At 39.1% G+C, this 19436-nt stretch overlaps 1 protein-coding gene across 3 annotated transcripts in view; it reads right to left on the bottom strand.

Moving 5' to 3' along the window:
- Positions 1-19436, bottom strand: part of LOC126241142 (uncharacterized) — a 227942-nt gene that overhangs the window by 175890 nt on the left and 32616 nt on the right. For all 3 annotated transcript variants that reach the window (XM_049947980.1, XM_049947984.1, XM_049947981.1), the window contains one exon: positions 6392-6551. In XM_049947980.1, the coding sequence (XP_049803937.1) occupies positions 6392-6551 (160 nt within the window). The remainder of the gene's footprint in view (positions 1-6391; positions 6552-19436) is intronic.

Raw genomic sequence — 19436 nt, 5'->3', positions numbered from 1 at the left:
ATTAGGTATTTTAACTGCACCATCAGAGTACATATATTTGCTAGTGAAATTCGTTATCATCTCAATTTGCAAAGAACAGTGATGTTCATACGTACAACACTAGAGGGGAAAATGACCTTTCCTATCCGTTATTGAAGCTGTCAGTTGCTCAAAAAGGAGTACATTATCCAGCAACAAAAATCTTTGATCATTTGCCCATCAACATCAAGTGTCTGGCAGGTACCAGATCAAGTTTTAAATCTAGCTTAAAATCATTTCTTTTGGACAACTCCTTCTATCCCATGGAAGAGTTTCTGTTTCAGAACTGGTAAAAAAAAAAAAAAGAAAAAAAAATTGTACCTCTAAATGTAGTTGCATGTGTAGAACTACAAATTTCAGTAATATTAATATTAGCATTATTCATGTGTGTGTGTATATATCTTGTGATCTGACTTGTTCCACATCATATCGATAAAATAATCATGAAAATAATCTACGGAACATGACATAACTAAATTAAACTAGGCCAGGTACAAATATATAAGCAGTTCAACCATTACACATCATCAGACAAATAGACTTTTTTGTTAAAAACAGCTGAAATTACAGAATGAGTGAGGAAGGACTGTCACCTAATGACACTGATATAAATGACACAAACATCGTTCTTATCAATATTTTGCCAATAAACAAATGAACTAGAGAGAAGTAATTATATCTATAATTATATGTGCATGCAGATATCATGTGAAAATATAATTTAGGAATAAATACATTAAAAGATACACCCATTAAAATGTATAAATGTCATCATCTATTTGTTAGGCAGTGCTCTCTAGTGCGTATTTGAAAAACCGGTCCTATCACGGAGATCTACACTGTTGTTTTGCTACGGTCACAGGTTCAAATTCTGCCTCGGGCATGGATTTGTGTGATGTCCTTAGGTTAGTTCGGTTTAATTAGTTTTAAGTTCTAGGCGACTGATGACCTCAGAAGTTAAGTTGCATAGTGCTCTGAGCCATTTGAGCCATTTTTTTCCATTTTCACCTCCTCAATCATTACATTTTTTGCTTTTCACTACAGATTAATCTGCAGTTTGCTTCTCATATAGTTTTGCTTCTATTTTGCATTTCGTCTCTTGTTGTCAAACATTCTCTCTTTTATGGTTATATTTCTAGTGTTTCCTTCTCTTACTTCAGATTTTTTTTCTGTCTTCTCAGTCACTCTGTAGCACTCAGATTTTTCAATCTTGTAGGTTGTCAGAATCTTCTTATTTTACTCCTCATCCTGTTAAGCAGTTTCCCAGGTGAATGACTCCAGTCAAACCAATAAGGCACTTGTTCTTTAAATTTTTAATATTCAATAACACTTTCAATTACCTTATATATCTCAAAGGAATACTCAGTTTTCATTGAAGGATGATCACAACTACACGAGAACCTATACAGAAATCATAAATTTAGTCACTGTGAAGCAATGGAATGAACAATCATTCCACTTTATGGGTGCATGATTAGTATTATAGTAACACAAATATTGTAACAAACTTGTGTTGAATGGATATGGAAATGTCAATCTTGTGTTGTTAATTGCAATCCACAACCTGTTTATAAATGGTCTTGAAGATTTAATATGTCATCTAAAATTAAGAAACAAAGAACTAGTGGTTGCTGGTGATTTTGATATAGATGTCCTGAAAAACATTGTCAATGAACAGTTACTGAAATCAGTTACATTGTATTCAATTTAATTTCTACTGTAAATTTCCCAACTACAGTATGCAAACGTTCTAAGACTGCCATTGATAATATCTTTATAGACAATTATAGGCAACTAAGCCACATTACAAAACCAGTAGTACATGGGCTATCTGATCATGACATGCAACAACTAACATTAAATTCTGAAAATTGTCAGGGTAAAACATCTATCGGAACTGAGTACAGAAGGCCAGCAAAACAGTAAAAAACTGAGAAACTAAGGAGATTGCTCAAAGAAATTAATTGGATGGATGTTTACAGCATCTGAGACACAAATGGAAAATACAAAACATTCATTAATAAAGTTAGCACCTTATGTGAAAATTGTTTTCCCCTGAAGGTAACTCAAATTAAGCAGAAGTCTAATAAGAAACCATGGATCACACAAGGGATAAAGATATCATGTGAGAACACTTTTGATACTAGCACTATAGCTCATTACAAAAATTACTGCAAAATATTGAAGAAGGTTATCCAGAAATCTAAACACCTGCATTATTAGAAGAAGATAAATACATCCAGTAATAAAATAAAAACAATATGGGATATAGTTAAATCAGAGACAGGTAGACCAGAAATGAGGAGGAACAAATAGCTCTAAAAATAAATGAAACCCTGGTAACAAACGCATGTTGTGGTGCAAACCATATAAACAAGTATTTTGTCTCTGTTACTGATAGCATGGGGTTGTCAGGTTCAGTAAATAATGCAATGGAATATCTGAGACCAGTGCACACAAGCAATCTCAGTAAAATGGAATTGACACTTACTTCACCTAAAGAAATAGAATCCATTATAAAGCTCTTGAAATCAAAGCATTCTAGTGGTTATGATAACATATCAACAAAGTTAATAAAAGAGTGTTCATGTGAGCTTAATCATATCTTAAGTTATTTGTGTAATCAATCACTTATCACAGGAACATTCCCAGACTGGCTTAAATATGCTGAAGTTATACCTCTCCACAAGAAAGGGGACAAAGAAATGCTGTCAAATTACCAAATGATCTCACTTTTGCCAGCTTTTTCAAAAGTCTTCGAAAAGGTTATGTTCAAGCATCTACTTAAGCACCTTAGTGAAAATAACATACTGTCAAAGTTACAGTTTGGGTTTCTAAAGGGTTCTGATATTGAGAAGGCTATTTACACTTACAGTGAAAATGTCCTTAATTCATTAGAAAACAAATTAGAGGCAACTGGCATATGTTGTGACCTGTCAAAGGCTTTTGACTGTGTGAATCACAGCATTCTTTTAAGTAAATTAAAATATTATGGCATCGCTGGTAGTGCTGCAAAGTGGTTTCAGTCATATCTTACTAATAGAAAACAAAGGGTGTCATTACGTAACACTTCAGCAGTAGGCAATCAGACGTCATCTGACTTGGAAGAAATTGCATGTGATGTTCCCCAAGGTTCCACACTAGGTCCACTACTTTTTCTTGTGTTTATTAATGACCTGTCATCTGTTACATTACCAGATGCCAAGTTTGTCTCATTTGCAGATGATACAAACATTGCAATAAATAGTAAATCAAATATAAATTTAGAAAGGGCAGCTAATGAAATTTTTAATGGCATTAATAAGTGGTCCACAGCCAATTCACTGTCATTAAACTTTGAAAAGACCAACTGTATGCAGTTCAGAACTTCCAAGAGATTTCATTCATTAATTAAAACTTCAGGTCTGAATTTCCATGGTCCATATATAAAACTTCTTCTACTTCCTGACGTTTTGTTGCCTACTGCGGGCAACATCTTCTGAGGTGAATCGGCACTGGCTGCTAGGCACTGGAGGTCCCACTTATATAGAGCGCTTAGATGGCGCCACCACTCATCACATGCTTTCGACTTTAAAACTATCTCTGGCTAGTGCCATCTCTCTCGATTACAGGTAATCGATTGTCACTTCGTTTGTACAAAGTCGACCGCCAGTCACCGACTCACCTCAGAAGATGTTGCCCGCAGTAGGCAACGAAATGTCAGGAAGGAGAAGAAGTTTTATATATGGACCACGGCAATTCAGCCCGGAAGTTTTAATTAATGAAGACGCCGGCCGTGAAAGCTTACATGTTATGATTCCAAGAGATTTCCTTTTAGTGTGTGTATAAAATGGATGACATGGAAATAGGAGAAGTTGAGAGTGTAAAATTCATGGGATTACAACTTGATAATAAATTCAGTTGTGAGCGACATACTAACAAACTGCTAAAGTGCCTAAACAAGTCTGTGTTTGCAATGCGAATGATGTCAGATATAGTAGGTATAAATACAAAAAAGGTCATATTTTGCTTATTTTCACTCCATTATGTCATATGGTATCATACTTTGGGGTAACTCCACAAACGGAGAAAAAAAGTTTAGAGTACAGAAGCGTATAGTAATGTGTAGTGTAAATCCAAGAACATCATGTCGAAACCTATTCAAAGAATTGGGCATACTAACCACAACTTCTCAGTATATTTATTCCTTAATGAAGTTTGTTGTAAATAATACATCTCTTTTTCCAACTAACTGCTTAGTACACAGTATCAATACTAGGAATAAGAACAACATACATAAAGATTTAAAATCATTTACTCTTGCGTAGAAAGGAGTCCAATATTCAGCAATGCATATTTTCAATAAGTTACCAGCAACCATTAAGAGTTTAGTTTCAGACAAGGCACAATTTAAACATTATTTAAAAGAATGTTTGGTGGCCAACTCCTCCTGTTCCATCCATGAATGTCTCAAAAAGTGCAGTAGACCATTTACATCTTTGTAAAGTGTTTATCTGACATGTTCCACATCCAGAGGATTCCCTCTTTTGTGGGTCTATGGAATGAATAATTAATCTAATCTAATCGAAGGTAATAGTTGGTGCTTATATTGTAAAGTGAATACACAGCCTCCACATCATCTGTTATGCAAAGAGTTATAAAGTGCCCATAAAACTGGGTTGCTTTTATAGAAAATGTATTTATGTTAAACTGCAGACTGGTGTGTTGAGTATGTGAACTTAGCGTTGATATTTTTCTTGCAGACTTACACGCAACATATTATGTCCTTGGTTATATTCCTCAATTGAAGGCTTAATGGATGTAAGGGGTAGAAACATGATTCTATGTTTTATGACTTACTTGGTCTGCTGTAATGGGGCAACAAAAACCATGTTCATATCACAATAAAGATTAATGTCAAGTTCAGAGATAAACGAAGGCTTAATTCAAAATAGTCTGGTCAAATTCAGGTTGACATGGTGAGGCAGAGAGTAGAATGTAAGTAGTGAGAAAATGAAACATGCACTTATGACTGTTGAGTACACACATCACAAGCAAAAATGATACAAGATAAGAACATGTTAAGGAAATGTTTGCATGGGATGTAAACAATAATAACTTTTTACAATGTACAACAGTGGTGTAGAGGAAGTCGAGATGAACAGTTTTATACAGGACACTTGTGGTCTATCAAGTAGGGAAAGTAATGTACCTGAAACTGACCTACAAAAAACACGACACTATATGCGTGCCCCCCGAGATTTTCATATTCTCTTGCTCTCTATGCACTATTAGTCCTTGAGAAAAAAAGATTTAACAGGACACTTGTTGTAGAAAATTAAATGTAGGTTAACTTTGTACTAGGACACATTTTCACTTGAGGCCATGGTATTCGAGTGACACAAGAAAAATGTACAAACATCCCCCCCCCCCCACACACACACACACACTGCCCCAACACAAATGCACACCCCTTCCATTCCCATCTGTCAGGATTTCTGGTATATTGTCCATGGCACTCCATCCTACGTCTGAACAAAAATTTGTGACTACATGAATTAGTTCTCATAATCGACCTATTTTGGTCTTCATCAATGAGGTTATTACACCACCAGTTGAGTCAGCTATTTCGTTCACATTACTAATTTAAACACGCCCATGAGGACGATGAAAGAAAAATAACTTTTGTAAATATTATGCAAAAACTAATTATTGCCAATCTGATTAAAATTTAACCCTTACAAGAACTTTACTTTCAAGTTCAGAATTTACACAAATGTCAATTTTACAATTTGTGACTAAACCAGTGGTGTAATAAGCCCAGTCAATGAACATCAAAAAAGGTCCAATATGAGAAATTTGCGTACCTGCAAATTTTTCTACAGTGGCAGGAGTGAGTGCCTTGAACAATCCTGACCCCCCTCCCTGTGTGTGTGTGTGTGTGTGTGTGTGTGTGTGTGTGTGTGTGTGTATATTAAATTTGCTACACAAAAATGGTTCTATTCGATTTTTTCTCTTAGGACTAGTAGTCTGCGTACAGAGATCTAGGGAATATTGAAAATCTAGTGTGCTGTAGCTTTGGTGATTCTTGTAGGCCAATTGAGGTACTTTCCACACTTGATAGACCATGTGCCTCCTGTACAAAATTGTTCATATCGACTTCCTACGCACCGCTGTGGTTCACTGTAAAGATTACTGGCTACACATTGTTTAAATAAGAGGACTAATCATGACGAAACAACCAGTAAAAATTTCTGAAAGCCCAAAATCAATATCTATGTTAGCTTTGCTGAGGTACTATCAGCTTTGGTAATTTATACATAGAAACTCTATTTTCATCTCTCACTGATAAAATGTAACTAAATCTCTTTTATAAATAACTGAGTTTTCTTACTTTTTGTAGCCCATTCGAAGAGCGTTTCTCAGAGCTATGTAACTTCTTGCTCCAGTAGTACAGATGAAAACAAGTGGATCATCTGGTTTTGGTTTATCAAAACCATATTTCTGCTTAAACATTTGATCTGGGACCTTCATAGCAGTAGTAAATTCACTCACTGAAATAAATACATTTTCATGAATTAGAGCTGAATAAGGTCAAAGTATACTTCATTTTAATTTTCAGTACAAATTTTTGGAATACACCATATATTTTGGGATCTTAAAACTTACTTCTACATCAAACTTCTAGGTCTTAATGAGTAAAGGAAGGCTTTAAAGTATAATAATTAGAACTACATGTATCTATTGTTGTTTGCTGAAGTTTTACAAGTTACGATTAGAAATTTACAATCCTGGTTAACTGAATACTGGAGAAAGATTCTTCGGAATGTGAACTTTTAAATACAACCAAATCTCTATTGATATAATAGAGGGAAACATTCCACGTGGGAAAAATATATCTAAAAACAAAGATGATGTGACTTACTGAACGAAAGTGCTGGCAGGTCGATAGACACACAAACAAACACAAACATACACACGAAATTCTAGCTTTCGCAACCAACGGTTGCTTCATCAGGAAAGAGGGAAGGAGAGGGAAAGACGAAAGGATGTGGGTTTTAAGGGAGAGGGTAAGGAGTCATTCCAATCCCGGGAGCGGAAAGACTTACCTTAGGGGGAAAAAAGGACGGGTATACACTCGCAGACACACACATATCCATCCACACATATACAGACACAAGCAGACATATTTAAACACAAAGAGTTTGGGCAGAGATGTCAGTCGAGGCGGAAGTGCAGAGGCAAAGATGTTGTTCAACCTATCCGAACTCCGGAGATGGGAACTTGCTCTTCAATATATCCGCTCTTCCCGTTACCCACCAGGCCTCAATCTCCGCTAATTTCAAGTTGCCGCCACTCATACCTCACCTGTCATTCAACAACATCTTTGCCTCTGCACTTCCGCAAAGACTGACATCTCTGCCCAAACTCTTTGTCTTTAAATATGTCTGCTTGTGTCTGTATATGTGTGGATGGATATGTGTGTGTCTGCGAGTGTATACCCGTCCTTTTTTCCCCCTAAGGTAAGTCTTTCCGCTCCCGGGATTGGAATGACTCCTTACACTCTCCCTTAAAACCCACATCCTTTCGTCTTTCCCTCTCCTTCCCTCTTTCCTGATGAAGCAACCGTTTGTTGCGAAAGCTAGAATTACATGTGTATGTTTGTGTTTGTTTGTGTGTCTATCGACCTGCCAGCACTTTCGTTCGGTAAGTCACATCATCTTTGTTTTTAATATAATAGAGGGAAACATTCCATGTGGGAAAAATATATCTAAAAACAAAGATGATGTGACTTACCGAACGAAAGAGCTGGCAGGTCGATAGACACACAAACAAACACAAACACACACACAAAATTCAAGCTTTCGCAACAAACTGTTGCCTCATCAGGAAAGAGGGATCAGGAAAGAGGGGAAGGAGAGGGAAAGACGAAAGGATGTGGGTTTTAAGGGAGAGGGTAAGGAGTCATTCCAATCCCGGGAGCGGAAAGACTTGCGAGTGTATACCTGTCCTTTCCCCCTAAGGTAAGTCTTTCCGCTCCCGGGATTGGAATGACTCCTTACCCTCTCCCTTAAAACCCACATCCTTTCGTCATTCCCTCACCTTCCCCTCTTTCCTGATGAGGCAACAGTTTGTTGCGAAAGCTTGAATTTTGTGTGTGTGTTTGTGTTTGTTTGTGTGTCTATCGACCTGCCAGCGCTTTCGTTCGGTAAGTCACATCATCTTTGTTTTTAGATACATCTTTGTTTTTAGATATATAAAATCTCTATTGAATTATACTGTCTAGTTTGCAATAACAGAGGATGCTACTTCAGTAACAATGTTATAACTAAGAATGATATTTATCCTGAAACTAAATGGGCACAAGATTTGCTAACATATTTTTGCCATTAGATGTATAGACACTTCACTTATTTCTATATACTTTTGCTTTACTTTATCAGGAAGCTAGCAATCAGGTATATGTTTACATATGAACAATGGTAACAAAGTTCTACATTACTAGTATTTGTAATTAGCAAGGTTTTTAGGCAAGTTAGATTGTCAGACAGAGGGCATCACTAGTTCCTGCTACTACTAAGGCGAGTACACCATTCGCTTTTTACATATTTTTACGAGCTTCAAACAGGAGCGACTTATTTTCAGTTAACTGTGTAGTTACTACTTTATTTTTGTAATTTATTGCGTGTTCGACTGCTTCCTAGGCACAACCTTTTATTTCAATAACAGTGTAGTGTACAGTACCGCCGTTGCTATCGACCTTTGTATCGACTCTCGTATCGTGCAGGCTTTTGTTTGTTTGGATAGAACAGCTCAGTGTCAGTTAGACCGTCAGAGAGAGCGCACCGCTAGTTCCTGCTACTAATAAGGCGAGTACACCGTTCGCTTGTTACATATTTTTACGAGCTTCAAACAGGAGCGACTGCAGTAATGGATAGGAACTGTGATTGTTGGATACAGATGCGAGCTGAGCTGGCGACCCTTCACTCACAGATTCAGGCTGCGTTGGCTTCCGTCACACAGCTTCAGGCTGCTGCCAAGGGGCGTCAGTGTGGGGGATCGGAAGTGGGGATGCGAGGGATGCCGAGTACGTCCCACGTGTCCTCCGATCGGTCCACTGCTGTGACCTCCCCGGGTACTGCCTGCACTGAGGTTGATCCCTCACCCGTGGTTGAGTGGGAGATCATTCCAAAGTCTGGCAGGCAGCGAAAAACTTTCCATGGGGCCGATCGTAGGGCCTCCCCGGTTCGTTTGATGAACAGGTTTTGGGCGTTACCTGTGGCTGACGATGTCTCTGAGCCGGATGCAGTCGTCCACCCCGTTCCAGAGGAAGCTTCTTGGCCCGCAAGGTCTGGGGATTCACAGAGTGTGGGTTTGCTGGTAGTTGGGAGCTCCAATGTTAGGCGCATAAGGGGGCCCCTTTGGAACTTGGCTGCCAAGGAGGGGAAGGTAACCAGTGTGCACTCCGTGTGCATTCCGGGGGGAGTCATTCCGGATGTGGAAAGGGTGCTTCCGGATGCCATGAAGAGTACAGGGTGCAGCAAACTGCAGGTGGTGGCTCATTTCGGTACCAATGACGTGTGTCGCTTTGGATCGGAGCAGATTCTGTCTGGTTTCGGGCAGCTGGTGGGAATGGTAAAGACTGCCAGTCTTGCTTCCGAGATTAAGGCAGAGCTCACCATCTGCAGTATCGTCGATAGAACCGACTGCGGTCCTTTGGTGCAGAGCCGAGTGGAGGGTCTGAATCAGAGGCTTAGGCGGTTCTGTGACCGTGTAGGCTGCAGATTCCTTGACTTGCGCCATCGGGTGGTGGGTTTCCGAGTTCCACTTAATAGGTCAGGAGTCCACTACACAGGAGGCAGCTACACAGGTAGTGGGGGCTGTGTGGAAGGGACTGGGCGGTTTTTTAGGTTAGAGGGTCTCAGAGAACCACAGAAGGGTCGTCCGTCAGAAAGTGGGCAGGTAAAACACAGTAAGGTAGTTGTAGAAATGATTGGTATTGTAGTTGTAAATTGTTGTAGCTGTGTTGGGAAAGAACCAGAGCTCCAAGCCCTAATAGAAAGAACTGAAGCTCAAATAGTTGTAGGTACAGAGAGCTGGCTAAAGCCGGAAATAAGTTCAGCCAAAATTTTTTCAAACAATCTAACAGTGTTCAGAAAGGATAGATTAAATATAGTTGGTGGTGGAGTATTTATTGCTGTCAGAGGTAGTTTGCCTTGTAGCGAAATTGAAGTAGATAGTTCATGTGAAATAGTATGGGTAGAGGTTATACCTGACAATCGGACTAAACTATTAATTGGATTGTTTTACTGACCCCCCGACTCAGAAGACATAGTTGCTGAACAGTTCAAAGAAAACTTCAGTCTCATTTCAAATAATTACTCCGCTCATACAATTAAAGTCAGTGGTGTTTTCAATCTACCCTTGATAGCTGGAAAAATTACACGTTTAAAGCCAGCGGCAGGCATAAAACATCATGCGAAATTGTACTGAATGCTTTCTCAGAAAATTATTTTGAACAATTAGTTCATGAGCCCACTCAAAACGTAAATGGTTCAAGAAAGCATACTTGACCTTTTAGCAACAAATAATCCTGGACAAATAGTGAGTGTTGTGACGAATACAGGGATCAGCGACCACAAGGCAGTTGCTGCTAGGCTGAATACCGTTAAAAAAGAAACGCAAAGTATATCTATTTAAAAAAGCTGATAAAAATGCTCTTAACGCCTTTTTAAGAGACAGCCTTCACTCCTTCCGATCTGATCATGTAAGTGTAGAAAAGTTGTGGAATGTTTTCAAAGAGATAGTATCAACAGGAATTGAGAGATATATACCACATAAACTAATAAGTGATGGTACTGATCCCCCATGGTACACAACACGGGTCAGATCGTTGTTGCAGAAGCAACAAAAAAAGCATGCCAAATTTAAAAGAACCCAAAATCCCCAAGATTGGCAAAGTTTTACAGAAGTTCGATATATGGTACGCACTTTAATGCGAGATGCTTTTAATAATTTCCACAACAAAATTCTGTCTCGAAATCTGGCAGAAAACCCAGAGAGATTCTGGTCATACATAAAGCACACCAGTGGCAAGACACAATCAATACCTTCACTGCGCGATAACAACAGTGCCACTAAAGCAGAGTTATTAAACACTGTTTTCCGAAACTCCTTCACCAAAGATGACAAAGTAAATATTCCTGAAGTCCAATCAAGAAGAACTGCCAAGATGAGAAACATAGAAGTAGATATCCTCGGCGTAACAAAGCAGCTTAAATCACTTAATAAAGGCAAGGCCTCTAGTCGAGACTGTATACCAGTCAGGTTCCTCTCAGAGTATGCTGATAAAATAGCACCATATTTAGCAGTTATATACAACCACTCGCTCACAGAAAGATACGTACCTAAAGACTGGAAAATTGCTCAAGTCACACCGATACCTAAAAAGGGAAGTAGGAGTAATCCGCTGAATTACAGACCTATATTACTAACATCAATGTGCAGTAGGGTTTTAGAATGTATATTGTATTAGAACATTATGTAGTACCTCGAAGAAAACAATTTATTGACATATAGTCAGCATGGATTCAGAAAATATCGTTCTTGTGAAACACAACTAGCTCTTTATACTCATGAAGTAACAAGTGCTATCGACAGGTGATGTCAAATTGATTCCATATTTTTAAATTTCCAGAAGGCTTTTGACACCGTTCCTCACAAGTGTCTTCCAATCAAACTGCGTGCCTATGGAATACTGCCTCAGTTGTGCGACTGGATTTGTGATTTCCTGTCAGAAAGGTCACAGTTCGTAGTAATAAACGGAAAGTCATCGAGTAAAACAGAAGTAATATCTGGCAATCCCCAAGGAAGTGTTAAAGGCCCTCTCTTGTTCCTGATCTATATTAACGACATAGGAGACAATCTGAGTAGCCTTCTTAGATTGTTTGCAGATGATTCTGTCCACTACCGTTTTGTAAAGTCATCAAATGATCAAAACGACTTGCAAAATGATTTAGATAAGATATCTGTATGGTGCGAAAAGTGGCAATTGACCCTGAATAAAGAAAAGTGTGAAGTTATTCTCATGAGTACTAAAAGAAACAGCTAAATTTCGATTACGCGATAAGTCACACAAATCTGAGGGCTGTAAATTCAACTAAATACTTAGGGATTACTATTACAAATAACCTAAATTGGAACGATCACATAGATAATATTGTGGGTAGAACAAACCAAAGTCTGCGATTCATTGGCAGGACACTTAGAAGGTGCAACAGATCTACCAAAGAGATTGCTTACACTACGCTTGTCCGCCCTATTCTGGAGTACTGTTGTGCGGTGTGGGATCCACATCAGGTGGGACTGACGGATGACATGGAGAAGTACAAAGAAGAGCAGCTCGTTATGTAATATCGTGAAATAGGGGAGATAGTGTCACAGACATGATATGTGAATTGGAGTGGCAATCATTAAAACAAAGGCGTTTTTCGTTGCGACAGGATCTTCTCATGAAATTTCAATCAGCCAGTTTTCTACTCCAATTGCGAAAACATTCTGTTGGCACCCACCTTCATAGGGAGAAATGATAATCACGATAAAATAAGAGAAATCAGGGCTCGCACGGAAACATTTAAGTGCTCGTTTTTCCCGCGTTCTGCTCGAGAGTGGAACGGTAGAGACAGCGTGAAGGTGGTTCATTGAACCCTCTGCCAGGCACTTTATTGTGAATAGCAGAGTAATCATGTAGATGTAGGTAAACTAATTACAGTTATGAGTTCTGATTAAACAGAAGAATGTAATGGATAATAGGGTTAAGTTGGCCAAACCCTCAGTTAATATGCAAGATTTTTAGTACCGTGAACATGTCATAAAAATTATACTACTGAAGATATTTCCAAAAAGAAAAAAAAAATGGGGGGGGGGGCATGACGGGGAAAGAATCCTCCTGCTTTGTTACAATTGGCTTAGGCAGGCAGCATACCATTAATACTGTATTTGAACATTACAGTAGTGTTTCTCATACCAACTTGCAATAACTTACATTTATCCACATTTAAAGCTAGTTTCCCATTCATGACACCAAATAGAAATTCTATCCATGCCGTCCTTTGTGCCCCTACAGTCACTCAGTGGCAACACTTTCACATACTCAACAGCTGCCCAGATTGCTGTCCATCCTATCTGATAGACCTTATATATATTTGACAAACAGAAGCAGCTCTATAATCACACGACCTGAGGTACTTTCTGATGAACTCTTGCTATCTAAGATGACATACTGGTTTCTATATTTCAGAAAGTCTTTAAGCAAAGAATGTGACAGAGAAACTATTTCATATGCTTGGATCTTTAGTGAAGTAAAGTGTTGAGTGCTTTCAAGAAGACCAGGAACGTAGAGTCCACATGTTGGTGTGCATTCACGGTTTGCAAACTACATGTGTGCAAAGGGCAGCCATGTTTTGCACAAGTGACGCTCTCTAAATCCTCGCCGATTTATGGAGAGAAGAATTTCTCCCTCTAGGAAACTCACTGTATTAAAAGTTCAGAATATGCTGCAGGATCCTGTGACAGATAAACGCTAGCTTATTGTAGTCAGGGATGAATGCAGCAAACCGTCGCGTATCAGTCTGTATTTTATTGTAAATCTGGTTGGATTTCGAGTACAGTATAGTCATCATCAGTGCCAAAATTAATAAGAAAACATAGGAATCTGACACTTGAATTGGTTATGTCAAGAGGCACTTGCTCAGACCAAAGATTACATGGGAAAACAAACATACCGTTTAGTAGTGAGCCATATAGACACAGAATGCAAGTACATACTCATGTTGCTGAAATGACCTTAAAGTTTCCATATCTCAGTTCACGCTGTGGGTGCTGTTTACAAGCTTACTTAGCCAGCCACAGTGTGCATTAAAGATACTAAAAGGTGTCCACTCTACTAGTTACCTTTTGGTTACAAATTGCAGTTATATCAGTTGCACATAAAAATAAAATGTTAAACTAAAAGTTCTAATATTGCTACATCTGCAATAAAATATATATTGCTATGCAGCTGTTTGCTGTGTTCGTCCCTGATTACTATCATTTCACTGTTGATGAGTACAACGATTCATAATGGAATCCAAATCCACTCTTTTGCCCATGTTATTTAGGAAAGTCTGAGATGTGAATATAAGAGCTCCACCATTCTTAAGGAATTGAAGCAGCTTTCAACAGTTCAGTCGGAGACTGAAAATGACAAGCAGCTGTCTTTTAAATGAAGTATGCATTTTTTACCACATCATCTAGTGTTATGTTTGAGAACGTCACACACACTTTTGTTCAATAAGTTTTCTGTAAGTTTCTAAACTGATTAAAGTGAAAGTCAGGATGGTTCCTTCAAAAAGGACATGGCTGATTCCCCAACCCCCAATACTTGACCTATCCAAGCTTGAATACTGTCTGTTATGACCTTCTTAGCGATGGGGCACTGAATTGTATGCAACTTTTCTTTATTCATTAATACAGAGGACTCATTTAGTTGTTTATCATTAGTAATAATACTACCGGTAATATGATTGGAGTGAGCAGTCATCTCTAGTTAGTTAGTCACTTTGTTATGATACCACACTAAGTTGCAGACAAGCACAACTGAAAGACACTTACACATAAGCTTTCAGCCACAGCCTTTGTTGGAAAAAGACAGGCACACACCATCCATTCAAACAAGCAAGCACACCTCATGCACAGATAACCGCAAACTACAGTAGCTCAGGCGAGGAAGCAGCTATCACGTGGGATGGAGGGGAAAGGGATAGGATAGCAGCGTATGGGTGGGAGAAGTGAGAAGTGCTGTCTAGTAGAATGTGCAGGGACTAGAATGCCGATAGGCACAGGATCAGGAGGTCGTGGGGTGGGGAGGTGGGGAAAACGGAGGAAAAAGGGAGAAGAGCAGGGAAAGATGGGTGGGTGCATTTGCAGAGTGCCAATCATCTGACTACTCCACCTACAAACTCTGCCAGAGTGATCCCATCCCAGATGTGCAACACAGGCCCTTTCCAGAACCTCTCCCCTGACTCCATTTCCCTCCACATCTCTATGACACCCTGCACATCAACCTTCTACATGATCCCCAAAATCCATAAACCTAACAATCCTGGATGCCCCAAGGTGGCTGGTTAATGTGCCCCCACTGAAGGAATTTCAGCCCTCACTGAGTAACACCTCCAAACAATTGCTCATAATCTAGCCTCCCACCTCAAAAATACCAACCACTTCTCTCACAAACTCTCCACCAACCACACCCCTTTACCTCCTGGATCCCTACTCGTCACTGTTGATGCCACTTCCCTATACACCAACATCCCTAATGTCCATGGTCTTACTGCTATTGACTATTACCTGTCCCAACGTCCTCCAGACTGCAAACCCATCACCTCATCCATCACAGATCTTACTAACTTTATCCTATCCACAACTATTTCAGCTCTGAATGGAAGTACACAAGCAAATCCATGGCACCCTCCTATGTCAATCAGTTTATGGGTCATCTAGAGGAGTCCTTCCTAGCCTCCCAAAACGCAACCCATAGCCTGGTTCAGGTTCACTGATGATATCTTCATGATCTGGATTCAGGACCAAGACACCCTATCTTCATTCCTTCACAACCTCAACACCTTCTCTCCCATCCATTTCATCTGGTCCTCGTCAACCCAGTGTGCCACCTTCCTAGATGTGGATCTCCTCCTCTCTGATGGCTCCATCTACACCTCTGTCCACATAAAACCCACCAACCAGCAATGGTACCTGCATTTTGACAGCTGTCATCCCTTTCTCACCAAAAATCCCTCCCATAAAGCCTGGCTAAGTGAGGATGGCATATGTGCAGTATGCCCAGTACACTACGGGTCTCACCAAGGCCTTCACAGAAGGCACTATCCCCACACCTAGCCCATAGACAGATCCCCTCACACCCCCAATCCTCCCTCCACCACAAGAACCAGCCACAAAGGAAAGTCCTTTTCATCACCCAGTACGACCCTGGACTGGAACAACCGAACCACATCCTTCGCAAGAGCTTTGATTACCTATCATCATTGAGGGACATCCTGCCCGAGACCCTTTCCACCATTCCTAAAGTGGTGTTCTGTCGCCCACCCAACATCCACAACAGGCCAGTCCACCCTATGCCACTCCCAATCCCAACCCCTCACCACAAGGATCATATCCCTGTAGAAGATCCAGGTGCAAGACCTGCCCAATCCACTCACCCAGCACTTCCTATTCCAGTCCTGTCACAGGTTTATCCTACCCCCATCAAGGGCCAGGCCATCTGTGAAAGTAGCCACGTAATACACCAGGTGTGCTGCAATAATTGTGCAGTTTTTTACATTGGTATGACTACACACCAGCTGTCCAACAGGCTGAACGGTCACTGCCAAACTGTGGCCAAGAGCAAAGTAGACCACCCTGTGGCACAACATGCAGCTGAACATAACAGCATTGATTTCAATGGCTGCTTCGCTACCCAAACAACCTGGATGCTCCCCTCCACCACCAGCTTTTCTGAACTGCGTACATGGGAGTTACCCTTACAACACATACTCCACTCTCATTGTTATCCCAGACTCAAGCTGCCATAACATACTGTCCCCACACTGTCCACCCAACTGTTTCAACCCCCTCTGTACCATCACCTCCTCCCAATTCCCGTCTCCTGAACTCTTTGTTTGTCACCCTCTGCCAATGGACCCGCTCATCTTTTCCACGTCCTCTCCTTTTTTGCTCTGTTTTTACCACCTCCTTACCCCACAGCCTCGTGACGCTGTGTCTGTTGGCTTTGTAGTTCCTGCTGACTCCACCAAATGCTATCTCTTCCTCTTCCCCTTCCTCGACCCCTCCAGATTGCTGCTACTATCCCATGTGATAGTTGCATTCTTGCCCAAGCTGCCAGAATTGGCAGTCATGTGTGCATGAGGTGTGCTTGCTTGTGTGAATGAATGGCATGTCTCTCTCGTTTTCTGACGAAGACTGTGGCTGAAAGATTACGTGTAAGTGTCATTTAATTCTGCCTGTCAGCAACTTTTAGCACATTATCTTTACAGAAAGTAGCAATATATCTTTTACTACATTGCTGATATTCCTATCTGGAGTTCTATTGTTTGATTTAGATAGTTAGTTATTTAGTTTCTTGCTCCGTGGATTATTTGTATAAATAGTAATGATGTGTAACAAGTTATTTTATATTCACACCACAAATTAATTCATAAATATAGATGCATGCTGAACATTTATAAGGTGGTTGTTATTATTATTATTATTATTATTATTATTATTATTATTACTACTACTACTACTACTCAATATATAGTTGTGAGTTACTAATTACTACCCACCACATTTTACATACAACATTAATAGAAATTGCTCTAGGAAAGAGCAGTTGTCAAGGAGAAACTTTTTCAGTTTGTTTTCAAATTTTATTTGATGTATGTTAGGCAAGAAATGGTTAAAAACTTTTGTTGCAGCATTGTGCACCTAAAAGACAACCTTAATGAAGAGTGATGAACGTCATTTCTTCTTTTAGTATTGAAATTACATGTATCATTGTTTCTTTTGAACTGCAGTGGATTATTTAGAACAAACTTCATGAGGAATAAATATACAGTGAAGCAGCAGTCGAAATACCCAACTCCTTAGATGGAGTCTATACAAGACGATTGTGGGCAAGCACGTTTATAGTAATGAAGACTTTCTTTCTTAAACCTCTCATTGCCAAGCTTTATGACGCCCTTATTTTACTAGGTGGGATACTTTGACTTCCTCAATACAGTTTTATGATTTGTATAACACTTGTTTTTAGATTTTTTTATTTTCAACAAATAGCAGTATTTAGTAGTGAAATATAGTTTTTCATTTTATTATTAGTCTTAAACTGAACACAGTAGCAAAATACAATAAATTTTACATTATTCACAAGAGAAATTCAATACTGGATACCTGTAAAACTAAAAATGTAGACTTTTGGCTGCCAGTGCAGTAAACTAGTACTTGGCCTCAAAATAACACACAACATTTTTGAACTGGTCATTCAGGTACACTTTTGTACAACAAGCTCTTCACATTTACAGTTTCTTCTCTGTGTACATTACAAATGGGTTCTTGGTACATTATGCAACAGAAACTTGTTTTCCAATCTTTGTTCCTCTTGCATCACAGTGGTGTTGCTAACTTGGAACACTGGGGTTGGATCACTATTGTTGGAATTTCAATACCAGATGCTTTTCAGTGCATCTTGTACATCCTTATGAAGACTCTTGATATTTCTTGCTCTTTTCTCCATATTGCCTTTTCCAAGTCTAAATACCAGCTCAATCATGAAGAGTTTCCGTTGGCTCCAATTATTCTCTTCTGCTCAGAAAATCTTTCTGTGTATGGATATAAGCATTCAGTGTTACAGTATCTACCATCTTCATTAAATTCTTAGTGGCCACTACCTCATTCCTCTAAATAGCTGTAAACTCTTGTCTTTTATTCTCCGTTATCTATAGCACATTCAGTGTTGTTGTAATGGAGTACGATTTCAGGTTTTGTACTCACTCTCTTCATCGCTCACATGCCTCTAATTAGTTAGTTTTTTACATTCCATGGATAATTTTGCACGATGAATCATAATGATGTGGAACAAGTCATTGTTAAGCATATTCTTCACCCACTGTGGCATGGTCACGAATATAAACAGTGATCCAATATGGTCAAAAGATTTTTTATTCCAGTGTTTGATCACAATATAAATTCCTTTGATGATGACCGGTTTCAGTCAGAAATGACCATCTTCAGATCTACAATATAAAAAATATATACACCTAGTGGACAGTCTGTCTTTCAAAACAATACAGCATTTCATATCACGATGTACTCTCATACAAACTGGGAAATGTACAGATAAAATAAGGTAAAGCGTACCTGTTCTACGCCCTGTCCTAATGTGATAAAACCGCAATGGCATCATCAAAACATATAAATACACTCAGCAAAGCATCGTCACGTAGAGCTAAAATATGGTGTAAAACAGGCCACATTATCCACACAGTCATTTTGCAACTGGCATGACTGTACAATACCTACTGAAGTGCAGAAGCTACCAGAAATCTGTTTGACTACATGCTTCATAGATGTCACTACTGAGGGCTTAGACGTATTCTTCATTTATGTAAGAACCATAATATGATAAAAACAAATTAGGTAAAATACATGTAGCAGAATTTTAAATTTTGATAACTATTATAGAAAACAAGTGTGATAAAATAAAAAGACGAACACAGTTAACTATATAAAATTATTAAAAGGAAATATATAAAGATAATAGATCTGACTCATTTATGGTGAAATTATGGTCAAAAATAAAATATATGTAAATGAAGAATACATCTAAGCCCACAGTAGTGATATCT

This window comes from Schistocerca nitens, chromosome 1 (genome assembly GCF_023898315.1).
Source record: "Schistocerca nitens isolate TAMUIC-IGC-003100 chromosome 1, iqSchNite1.1, whole genome shotgun sequence".
Taxonomy (NCBI): domain Eukaryota; kingdom Metazoa; phylum Arthropoda; class Insecta; order Orthoptera; family Acrididae; genus Schistocerca; species Schistocerca nitens.
Note: the sequence above shows the minus strand (reverse complement) of the source record. Positions and strands in the feature narration are given on the sequence as shown.